This window comes from Cynocephalus volans, chromosome 10 (assembly GCF_027409185.1).
Source record: "Cynocephalus volans isolate mCynVol1 chromosome 10, mCynVol1.pri, whole genome shotgun sequence".
NCBI classification, from domain to species: domain Eukaryota; kingdom Metazoa; phylum Chordata; class Mammalia; order Dermoptera; family Cynocephalidae; genus Cynocephalus; species Cynocephalus volans.
In genome coordinates, this window is record NC_084469.1 from 43037627 (window position 1) to 43049960 (window position 12334).

Below are 12334 nucleotides of genomic sequence, written 5' to 3' on the forward strand. Positions count from 1 at the left end.
TAATGAGACTTACAGGCAGCTTTATTCTTGACATGAGGCTTTTTGTAACCAGAATATAAGATGTTTTGTGCTAAAAATTACAACTCTGCTTGGAGCCCACAGCCCTTGCAGACCTGGGCCTTCTCTACTGGGGTGCACAGCCACACCCCTGCACTCCCTCTGCTCTTGGCCCTTCCCCCTTCTTTTGGCTCTAGCCTGCCAGCCATAATGTCCCCCTCCTCGCCAGGGTCCAGTTTTCCTGTCTGTCAAGGGCACTTCTGTGCCTGCAGCTGGGCTGGGCAGGTGAGGACCACCCCTCCTCTTGGCCTCCTCACCACCTGCCCATCAGGGACGCCAGGCCTGCGTCAGGAGTGACATGGGCTCTGTGAGGCAGCCACACCAGCTGTCAGAGGGAGTGGGCGAGGCCACCATGGAGACAGCCCAGAAACAAGCCTCAGGGTGCCAGCCACTGCCACTGTCCGCCATAGACGTCAGGCTGGGCCCAGATGGCCAGGCAGCCCAAGGCTGCCCAGGTGCGGCCCGCTGTGGCGACTATCACCACAACAAATAGAGGTCCTTGGGCCGCCACGGGCAAACCACAACAAGCACGCCAGCCTCAGCTCGCAGGGCCCCGGGTGCAAGCAAGCCTAGTGCCAGGCGTCTGTGTGTTCTGGGGCTGCCTCCAGCCTCACAGCAGCCCCCCAGGAGGGAGGGACGAAACAGACAGAGAGGCACTCAGCCACCAACCTGAGGTTATGCTGCTGGTAAAGAGAGGTGCCCTGGGACTCAGACATTGCCACCAACCCCAGCGGCCCTGCCCCCATCACACCCCACTCGCCCTCACTCGAGCCACCAGCCCCTCTCCATTCCTGGAATGAGCCACCTTCAGTACCACCTCAGGGCCTCTGCACATGCCATTCCCTCTACCTAGAATGCTCCTCCCCATGACTCCATCCTGGCTGGTACATGCTGCCTTTCACCTACTCGAGAGAGGCTCCCGACTGCCCCAGCTAAGCCCCCTTGTTACTGGCTCCCCACATTCTGCTGGTTTCTCTCCTGTCACTTCTCATGAGTGACTGTTCTGTAGTTACTGTTTCACAGAGGCAGTCAGCGGAATGTTTACAAGCATGACTCTGGAGCCCACTGGCCTGGGTTCAACTGCAACTCTGACACTCTGCCACTTCCTAGCTGTGGGCCCTCGGGCAAGTGACTTAACCTGTCTGGTGTCAGAGCCTCAACTGTGACATGAGGATAACAGACTGACATCCCCCCACCCCACCTGGCATTATCAGTGCCAAGCCTTAGTAGTGCCTTACGCATGGAAGATTAGACAGGGCCATCTGGAAGCCCACAGCTCATGAGATAACGCCAGGCTCTGAGCCCCAGAAGTCCCTTCTGTCCACCCTCTCAGCAGCTCCACTAGGGGAGGGTTTCCTCGTGTCTGTTTACCCAGCAGGTCAGAGAGGAGCAGCAACTTGACAGAAACAGTGGGCATCTGGTGCGGAGAGGACGTGAAGGCAGGTCTGTCTGGCTCCAATGTCCAAACATCAACAGAGACAGCTTGAGAGTGGGGCCACCCACCCTAGCTGCCACCTCCACCCCAGGCCTGGGGAGATGTGAAACAGACTGGACCGTGCCGCTCTCTCGGGCCAGACTACAACCTTCACGGCGAACCCCGCCAGGCCTCGGCTCGCAAAGGAGCCTCCCTCACCACGTCATACTCCATTGCACCACGAGGTTTCCAATGACAAAAGCATTACCTGCTCCTCTTTCATGTCCCACCCCCTACTTCTGGGTGTTTCAGGTGCCTCTCCCAATTCCTGATTCCACTGTGGAAGTCCGGGGCCCCAGCATCCATGCCATCAGGTAAGAAACTGCATGTCGCTGCTGAGATGTGGGCAGCAAGATGTCCTATCCCCACCCCATTCAGCTGGTCTATCCTGCAGCGTCCCTTAGAGAGAGCAACGAGGCCAACCCGCTCCCACTGCAGAGGGAAGAGGGGTGGGGATGGGGGCTGAGGCCCTGGTAAGAGGAGGGGCAGCTTTCACGTGGGCAGATTTACCTTGATAGCTAATGTTTGTCAGCTTCAACAAGCCAGAGCCCATGCCCAGCACCTGACATTCTCCCTCGGGCCTAGGTACCCTCAAAGATAGCCCTGAGGAACTTTTGGGGGCCACCAATGCTGAGCATCCGCAGGGAGCAAGGAGAGGCCCGGCACCTCCAGGCAGGACCCCCTCTCCCGAGGTCCTGGAGGCCCTGTTTGGGGCTCTTGAGAGGAAGCCTGGGGCTGCAGAATAAGGGGAGGGTTCTCTCATTTACTGAGCACCTACTACCTACCAGGCCTGGGACCTGCCCCCTTCCAGCCTCATGGTCATAGGTGAGCAACAGGCTGGGGCTAAGGCAGACCCGCTCCAGGCCTCTGACCCCCACAACCCTGCCCTCTCTCTTCCCAGCCACGTGTGGACACCTGGCCGGGCCCTGGCCTCCAAGGCCCTCGGTCTACCCCATCTCTCCACCTCTCTGGGCCTTTTCATCTGCAAAGTGCGTTGGTGGTGGGTTCTCGCCCTGCCCACCTCGCAGCACCCACCTTCCACAAGCCACCATGAACTCAGCAGATGGGAGACTGCCCTCCCAAGACTGTGCTGCAACCCAGACAGATGCGGCAGTGTCTGCAGCCACTTTTGATGGTCATGGCTGGGAGGTGCTACTGGCATGTGGCAGGCAGAGGCCAGGGTTGCTGCTCAACAACCCACGATGCACACACAGCCCCTCCACAGAGAAGTAGCCAGCCCAGAATGTCAACAGCACCGAGGCTGAGACAACCACAGACAACGAACACACAAAAGCAACACACCTCATATCTAAATAGCTTCTGCTCTGCAGAGAAAGGAGCCTGGGGAAGGGGACAGAGAGATGCGGACTCAGTGAGGAGGCTGAGGAGAGCTGAGGCTGACATGGGGAGGAGGCAGCCATGGACAGAAATAGAGCCAAGAGCAGCCCAGGCACAGAGGCAGCAAGCGCAGAGGGCCAGACTGGAAGGACGGTGGAGGAGAGGTGGCATGGGCAGCTGCAGGGTCCGGTGGGTCTGGTGGCCTGCCTCATCGAGCTACAGCCACCTTCTCCCCTGACCAGACCTCACTGGACTGGGCCCTTCCTCTCCCAGGGCCTCTCAACATGCCCATTCCCCTCGGCCCAGAAGTTCCTTCTGAAGCAGCTCACCCCACCACATACCTCCCACTAACACAGTAAGTACCTACTATGTACCAGGCCTGTGCAAATCACTTTAATCACATCTCACTGGATCCTCTCAGCAACACTGTAGGCAGGGACTAACATGATCTCCATCATACAGATGAGGAAACTGAGGCTGGCGATTTATAAAATCAAAAGACTGGCACGGGGAATTGGCAAGAGTCTGGCGGGGCCCCACAGCCGGATGCCAGGAACTGCCTCCCAGGTGCAGGAAGACCACGAGCAGGAAGAAAAAGTACTTTGTAAAAGAAAGAAAATGTTCATCTCTGCTTGGAGTATTCCAAGGAGAAGCAAGAAACTATGTTTTTTGCCCCTTTGAGATTTCTACCCGTGTGCACTATCAGCTACTTAAGTGTAAGCAATTTAAATAACATAAGTAAGAAAGAGGCCTGTTTCAACCCCAGGTCCTGGCGTTGCTGTGGGTCTGGGCCTCAGTGTCCCCTTCATCTAAAGGAAGCAGCTGAGCTCACCTCACACCACAGGGGCTCCCAGCAGCAGGCTGCTCATTACTGGACAGGGCCTCAGAGACTGCCTAGTGCAGACATTGTGGCCAGAGGTCCAGGGACATACCAGGGCAGCTGGCCCAAGCTCCCACCGCCCCACACTTCAGCCAAGTGGCCATGACAGCATCTTCCCCAAGCCACTCTCACAGAAGTTGACTGACCTGAACTGCCATGTGACCCTGGGCAAGCCACATTCTCTCTGACTTGGTTTCCTCCCTTGACATTCTGTGCACAGATGCAGTGTGCTGACCTCAGGGAGAAGATGAGCAAGGCTCAGGTTCTTAAAACAAGGCCACGCTCCCAGGACAGACCTTCGTGACTGTGGGCAAGTCACTCTCCCAATCTAGGCCTCAGTTTACTCACTCATAAAATGGGGGTGACGACAACACACCCATGTTGCTGGGTAACCATGAGGGCTAAATGAGATCATGCACATTAAATGCCCAGCACAAAACGGGTCACGTCAGTGTTCACCCAGGCCCTGGGCCCCCAGCCTGTGGGGTGGGCCCCACACTCCAGGCTTCAGGGAGCTGTGACTATGGAGGGGATTTCACAAGTGATGCTCCACCTTCCCACAGCCTCAGGAAAACGGGGCATTCCTCGTGTATGGGCTTGCGGCGTCCATGTGCGGCCAGTGTGAGACCAGCCAGACCAGCCCAGGCCACGAGGGGTGCTGACAGGCCACATGCTACCACTCGAGCAAATAGTAACAGCACCTTTCCTTTACAAGTGCCACTTTTGTTTTTATTACTACTACACAAAATCTTACAAAGCATGGGATCAATGAGAAGCAGTACCTAAAAAGGTGTTCTTGGTGATAAAAATGCTAATATGTAGCTCAGGTTCAAATGCAGTACTGACTGCACCTACAGTGTCCCTGCACTTGACAGCTCTTGACACCTCTCATTGCTTCTCATCCTCAAAAGCAACCCTCAGAGGCAGGTGCTGTTCATCTCCTTCTTTCAGAGGAGGACATCAAGGCTGGGGAGGTCACCAACAGGGGTTAGGCAGAGCCAGGCCTAGAACCAGCCCCTGCAGGCTTGCCCAGTGAGGGTCTGACTGCACCATCCTGGGGTCTGTCCCAGGCACCCCAGGATGGGATGGGCTGTGCCAGCAGCAGAAAGATGTAAGACCAGCAGGCTAAGTCTCAGACATGCAGAAAGACAAGCAAGGGACACAGGGGACATTTTCTAGCCCCATGTCCAGAGCTGTCCAGGGCAGGCCTCTTATCTGTGCCTCAGCAGCCACCGGCCACCAGCACCAACGCAGCACCTCCTTATTGGGTGCACAGCTATGTTCCTCAGCCCACTTACCTCCTGATTATACCTCACACCTCCACTGGCACCCAAGGCCCTTCACAGCCCTGCTCCAAGGTACCTGGTCTGTCACTTCACACCCACTGGCACATGCAAACCTTAGGACAGGCCTTCGAAACCAGTGACATTAGCACAGTGACGTGGGTGAGGGAAGTCCAGGCTGTAGGTACAGCCACCCAGACTGAGCAGTGCAAAGCTTGGGGCAGGAGGAGGGAATTAGCTCAATGCAACACAGGAGCAGCAGCAAACACGCACAGCCACTAACTCCGAGCCAGCCCCAAGCGCAGCACTTCCATATATTAACGCACCAAGTCCTCACGACAACCCGGCTATCTAGGTCCGAGTACCATCCCCATCTTGCAGATGAAGAAACTGAGGCCACACAGCTCCAGCCTCCCCCCACCACAAGCCCATGCTCCCCACCAGACCATGGGGTGGAGGCCGGCCTGGAGAATCCGCAGGTCAGTGAACTAAATGTACCACATGCACATTAAAGCACAATTTTTAAAAATAAAGAAAAGCAAGAAGTGATTAATACAAAGTTAGAACAGTTGCTGAGGGAGAAGGGAGGAAGATACAGTCCCTAGGGAGTTTGGGGCTTCCCTGAACAATAGTGTTTGATTTCTTTAGCTGGGTATTGGATATACAGAATCATTTTTCTTTTATTCCTTAAAAATAGAGATACGTTCTGTGTATGCTTTTACTGTCTGTGGATATAGTTACAATGTTTTTTTAAAAGGAGGTGGATGGAAGGCCCACCTGCCAGGATAGGACTCAGCCAGGAGGTGTCAGCAGAGCAGGGCACAGATCCGGTCACAGGCCCAGACATGGTCACAGGGGAGGGGGACGTCATGCTGACATGCCCAGGGGCAGGGGACCAGCTAGGCGAGGGGCAGCTAGACATGGCCTCTCCAAAGTAGCCCAGGCAGCCCTTGGAGTGACAGGGACCTGTGCCTAGAACTGAGGGGAGGGGGAGGAAAGCCTGGTGACCCTCTCCAAAGTCTAATGCGGCCCAGGCTTGGTGTCTGAGCCGCAGAAAGGCCCAGCAGGCTGCCGCTGCCTCTGCTTGACCCTGCCTGGCCCTCATGCCCTTGACATGAAGTTTTTGGGTTTCCAGGGCCATTGCTGGGGGGAGGCATCTATAGAAGCGGCTGGGCAAGCGGGCCTGACTCAAGTGGGCAAAGCCAAGAGGCACGGCCAGGTGGAGGCATGTTCGGGGCTGTGGGTGGGGCCACCTCACCACCCCATCCACACACCCTCCACGCTGCTCCCCAGCACTCTTCCTCTGAGCCCCCTCCTGAGATGCCAGGTCTGCACCAGGCTGCTCCTCTCAGCTCAGCCCACCACCCACTGACACACGTGACTTTGGCCGGGCCACCAGACCCGCGACCCCAGGACCTCCCTCTCTCCCCAGGTGGGGCCCATGACAGCCCGGAGCGTGTCTCACTTCCCCCGGATCCACATGGACAGTGCTGTGCCTGGCACTGACAAAAGTCTATCACCTGAGGGGCTGGCCCAGGAGGCTGCGTCCTGATTCCTCCTCCCACACCTAGCACGCTTCCCCTCGTTCATCCTTCTAACGCCGGATGCCAAAGCAGGGTGGCAGAGGCAGACCTGCAGAAAGAGTCAGGCAGCCCATTCTCTGTTCCCCACACACTCTCCCCAGGAAGGCCCAGGAGGCAATGGGCGCCCCCCAGCTCCAGCTTGGGGACCAGTAGGGCAAGAGATCCTAAGGCCTGGTAATTCTGGCTGGCATTAAAGGACACTACAGCTGAAAGGCCTTGCTTCCCAGAGCCTACAAGTCCATCGTCAGAAGCCTCAGCACTGTTTATTCACCCACCAGCTAACAACAGCCACAGCCATAACAATAATAGAATAATAACAGATGCCGTTCACTTGACAAACACTGTCTCCCGTCTTTACCACAACCCTGCAAGGGAGGGGTGCTTACTCCCCCTTTACAGAAGAGGAGATGAGGGTCAGAAAGGGCAGGGTTGACTTGCCCAGATGAGGAAGTAATGGAGCCAGGATTCAAGCCTAAGCCCATTCCTCCAGATCCCAGGCTCCACCCCCACTTCCTGCCTGGACTGGGTTCTTTGTGGGCACAGGGCAATCTTGCTGTGACCAGGAGGACCTGACACTTAGCAAGTGTGGAATGAGGTTGTCTGCATCCAGACAGGCAGGGTTTCCATTCCCATTCTGCACATGAGGAAACTGAGGCTTCTCCTCTGAAGGCTGGACAATGCCCAGGGGACTGAAATCATTAACAGAGTGCAGAGAATGTACCAGGTGCAACTTGTCCAATGTCACATTGCAAAAGGGGCCAAGCTGGGGTTTGACCCAGGCAGTCAGGCCCCAGAGCCTGAGCTCTTCACCTCTCCACATTGCTGTCTTCTGGGAGTTCAGGCTGAGTTCTACCCCAGCTGACCCTGCACTGTGCTCCTCGCCCTCCCTGAGTCCCCAGCTGCACATGTGAGCCGAGGAGTCCCCTGGGCCAAGGGCGGTAAACAGCCGCTGCCACCTGCTCCTGCTCCATGAGCAAGAGGAAGCAGAAGCCCTTGCCCAATAGAGGAAGTTCCTGGGCGGGGCGCAGAGTGCCAGGAGGGCCTGCCCAGGGGGTCCTAGTCCAGCCCACAGTCCAGGAATGAGCCACTTCCAGGGCCCAGCCCAGGGCCAGGTGCTGCTGCAGGGCCAGGACACGCAGCCCCCTCCCACCTACCAAGCTGGTGGGCATCGCCCCTTTAAGCTGCAGGCAGCCGGCTGGCATGCCCAGTGGGTGAGTCAGCGCCCAGTGCCCGCTGACTCACCCGCCGGAAGCCTCCGCTGCCCTGGCCCTCTCCCCGCACAGGCCAACTGAGAACTTTGCTCCCTTCGGGCCTCGAGCCACGGGCTGGCTGATAGAGAGTTTCCTGTGCGTCATGCCAGGGGTGGGGGAAGTCCCAGAGGTGCCACCCTCCAGTCTTTCCGACAGCCAGGATGGGAACGGGGGTAGACAGCAGCCACTGAAGGCAGGACCAGGACATGACAGAGATCCTTGCAGCCTCAGTGTCCCCATTGGACAGCCAGGAGCCGTCCAGCCATTGTCTGAGCCATGTGAAGATTTAACCATGAAGTGCCCCCACTGGTGGCACTCCCAGGGCAGCAGGGACAGAGACCATGCCATGAACAGCAACAGGACGTGTGTGGTAACCCCCCAGGACAAGTGTGGCTTGCAGATGCAGCCCATGCTAATCACCGGCCCTGGCACCAGCTGCCCTTGGCCTCTGACCCCAGCCAGTGATGGCATGTGGGTGAGGGGGCCAGGGGAAAACCAGCAGGGCTGAGGGCTTCATGCACTCCCCACGCCCGTGGCACAGAGGACAGGGCAAGGCACCCGCTGCAAGGCAGGAAGCTCAAAAGTAAAGTTCCCATCAGGTCAGGCATCAGCCACTCCCTGCTTTGTTGAAATTCCTTTGAGAAGGCGGAGAAGAAGAGCCCAATGCTGAGGGCCCAGTGCCCAGGATGGGGAGGGCACGGGGCTGAGCTGGGGTTTGATCCAGGCAGTCAGGTCACCCCCACTCTGTGGATTCAGTCCAGCCACTCTCCCTGTCTGACCTTGGTTTTGTATCTGTTGAATGGGTCTGATTGCAGTGAGTATGCGATGTACCAACTGTAAAGGGCTGTGCACTGCCTCTGCCTCAGTCCATCCTCTAGGTCTGACACAGCCTTGAAGAGACACTCACTGGACATGGGTGTGATAAAGGGTGAGAGTGGGCGGCATCCCACTACCTCAGCTCAGAAATGGGACACCCAGCACAGAAATGGGACATGGGGAGCACTGAGGAGAACACTATGGAGACACACAGCCCTGGATGGAACAGTGGCTCCATCTGTCACAGCTCTGTGGCTAAGGCCAGGCACTTAATGCCTCTGAGCTTCAGTTTTCTTATCTGTAAATGGAGCTGTGAGGAACGCCTCAGAGAATGCATGGCACATTGAAAAAAGCTCGATAAGTGGGAGCTCTGAGGATTTTGGGTGAGAGGGCATTCTGGCTCCCCCACCACATCTTTCCCCAGACCCCAAAGAGGCTACAGGGTCTCTGGGCACTGGGGAGACCCCTGACTTTTCACCCGACCCACCCACCATCATCTGTTACCTGGATCCACAGGCTGGAAATTCATCCTGGTACTCTCTGCAGAGAGGCCCGAGAGGGCAATGCCAGCCCTCAAGTGACACAGCACATGGGGGTCAACCAGTGTTTTCCCACAGTGCTTTCTCACCACACTATGACCCCCTCTCCCTTCACAATGCTGCAACTAGAACTTTATTTTGATGAGGCATCTCTGCCTGGAAGAGCTGAACTGCCTCCAAAAACAAACATTACTTCCAACCCCTTCCCCGAGCTCTCCAGAGTGGAGAAGTGTCTGATTTCCCGGTTCCCAAGCTCCACGAGGTCTGTGCAGCAAAAGGCCCTCCCCAGCCACCTCCCCTGGCGAGTGCCTCCTGAGTTACTCACAGCGGTTGGGCAATGGTCAGGGATCCGGCCTCCCACTTATGTAAGACATAATTACCCTGCCCACCCGGCTCCAGCCCACAGTCATGGCAGCCACCAGCAGTCCTGCCGCCTGTGCCCCTCCAACAAAGGAGAGGGGATGACCCCTGATGAGGGCCTAAGTAAGTGTCTGCTGTTACCTCTCTCCTGCTTACTCTGTAGCTGCAACCCAAACACAGGCAAGTCCCTGACCCTGCATGGCTGAGGCCTTTCCAGCAAGGAAAGTGGCAACAATAACAAGATGTGCAGCAACTGCCCCTTCCTGGACACCTACTGCATGCCAGGTGCCATGCTGAGCTCCTCACCGCCTCACTCATACTTGCTTAAAGCTCTTTAGTAGTCACTGGCTCAGGTGACACTCCCAAGGTCCACAGAAGTAGGTGTGATTACTCCCATTTTACAGATAAGGAGACTGAGGCCCAGAGACATCAAGAGGCTTGCAGGTGAGACAGCAACAGAGTCAGAGAGCAGGGAGGCAGCCCATTCATTACAGCTATGTCCGGTTTAGAAATCTCTGAGACAACCCTGCCTACTGAGACTCCGACACACCAAAAACATCCTTTCCTCTTCCTGAAAAAAAATCCCCCTTTCGCCCTGCCCTCCAAGTCTCATCCTCCCTGCTCTGCATGACAAATCCCGCTGCTGCTGCTGCCGCTGCCGCCACCTCACAAAAATTTCCAGGAAGGCCAGTTAGTTACTTGCAGAAGACAAGAGCAAGCCCCTTGCACAGCCAGCACCCTGGCCTGGAGGCTGGCCCAGGTCCCAGGCAGCAGGAACAGGCCTGGGAGTAACCAGCCCCAGAGACACTGAGGCACAAGAGGGGGTGAACTGCCCAAGTGCAGAGAGAAACTTGCAACTCAAGGCAAGGAGGAGCCAGTGGAGAGGAGGCTATGCATTAGGGCAGGATGGGAGGCCAAGAGAGGTTCTGGGGGGGACTGGGCTGCAGGATGGGATGCAGGCCAGATAGGGATGAAACGACGTAGGGCCTACAAGGATGGAGAGAGTTGGGAGGAAGGTGGACCAAGAGTTCTGAACTGGGGTGCAGCCAGGGCACTCACATGGGAGGGGGACTTCAGTGGGGTTCCCCAAAACAGGAGCACCTCCAGGACACAGATGGAGAATGAGAATTAAATCCCACCCTGGATACGGCCTTGACGCCTGGAACTGGAAGGACCCAGGTGGGGATCAGCGTGAATCCCACTTGGGTCCGGCTGAGGGAGGAACATTGGGAGAGTTCCTGTCCAGGCTGCAGCCCTAAGGCCTAAATGAGGAGATCATAGTGAGGTTCCTGACCTGGAGCGGGCTGAGCGGAACGAGGTCCTAGCCTGGGTCCAGCCTGGGAGATCTCGGGCCTGGGACAGTCCCAGTCTGGGACTGTACCCGCGACCCGAGTAAGGAGGGGTTCTGGGCCGGGCTGCTGCTGATCGGGTCCAGAACACGATGGGGTGGGACCACACCGAGGTCGGGGGTCGCAGCCCAAGCCCGGATGGGGCGCGGGGGTCAGGCCGAGGTCCCAGCCGGGCGCGCCTACCTTTAGACTGAGGCATGCCGGCGGGCTGGCCTGAGGCGGGCGACTCCATGCTGCAGGCGGGTGCGGGGCGACGACGAGCACTAATCTAGAGGGCGGGTGGCTCCATCGGGGCCGAGCGCGCTCATGGCTGCGGGAAGACGACCCGTGCACAGCGGAGGAGCAGAGACGGCGGCGGCGGCGGCGGCGGCGGCAGCGAGAACGCGATCGCGACAGGCGGAGCCACAGCCGGAGCCAGACTGGGCAGCGCCGCGGGGGTCCCGGCCTGACGGCACCGACGTAGGCTCCACCCCCACGCGCCGATTGGTCAGTCAGTCTCCAGGGCCCGTCCCCTGCCTATCACACGCCGTCTTGGCCCTGCCTGTCAAGCACAAGCCTCGCCCTCTGTTGGCCCAGGATCCGGCCCCGCCCACTGTCTGTCAAGCCGGCCCACCACCCGGGAAACCCAGGCCGGGTCAGGCCCCGCCCTGTCGCCACGCAAGCCCCGCCCACTCCCGGGTCCCACGGAGCCCGCCTCTTGCCTGTCAGGCACCAGGCCCCGCCCCCGCGCGCCCCCAGCCCCACAGCCAGCGGCGGGTGCTCTGCGTGGGCGCCTCCCGGGTGCGTCATCTGGAAAAGCCCGGAGATCCCCCAGGTGGCCCGCTGGGGCCCTGCGAGGCGGGCAGGCTGGGTGCTACCGCGGGGTTAAGAGTGCGCCCCTGGGGTGAGACCAGGGTTCAAAAATGACTCGGAAACTTGGTAGCGGGAGTGACGTCGGGCATGTCGGGGACACCCGGAGCCTCAGTTTCCACCTCTGTCAAAAAGAGGCGATAACAGTCCCACCTCCCGGGGCTGCTTTTGAGGACGGGATGGGGCGTTGGCGACACTCAGCACGTTTGTGTACCGCACGTTGTCGAGGGCTTAGCACCATGCCCAGCGTGCATGCATTTATGCCCTGCATCAGCAGACGTCCACGGGCGCCCGTGCCGGGGTGAGGAGACAGAGGCGAACTTGGGGGTGTAGAGTGACAAGACAGTACAAGTACTTTCAGGGTTCTGTCGTTCCTGCACCCATTCTACACAGGGGGAAACTGAGTCTCAGAGGGAGTAAGGCGGCATTTCAATGCATCCACTCCCTTCCACAAGCCCTCGCCCAGGTCTCATCCTGGCTCTCTCCTGGGCCTTGTTTCTCTCCTCCTCTCCTCTTGGAACCTTAGTCCACCCTCTGCTCCAACATGGAGCCACGG

The 12334-nt window shown here is 58.1% G+C and overlaps 1 protein-coding gene across 3 annotated transcripts in view; it reads right to left on the reverse strand.

The window, feature by feature from the left end:
* The window catches only part of MAP2K3 (mitogen-activated protein kinase kinase 3), a 29186-nt gene extending 17821 nt beyond the window's left edge, over positions 1–11365 (reverse strand). For 2 of the 3 annotated variants that reach the window (XM_063109690.1, XM_063109689.1), the window contains exon 1: positions 11113–11365. In XM_063109690.1, coding sequence (XP_062965760.1) covers positions 11113–11161 — 49 coding nt within the window. In that variant the 5' untranslated portion in view covers positions 11162–11365. Of the gene's footprint in view, positions 1–9185; positions 9272–11112 lie in introns of those variants that run through there. The other variant, XM_063109692.1, reaches the window with a different exon arrangement.
* Positions 11366–12334: the final 969 nt, after the last annotated feature.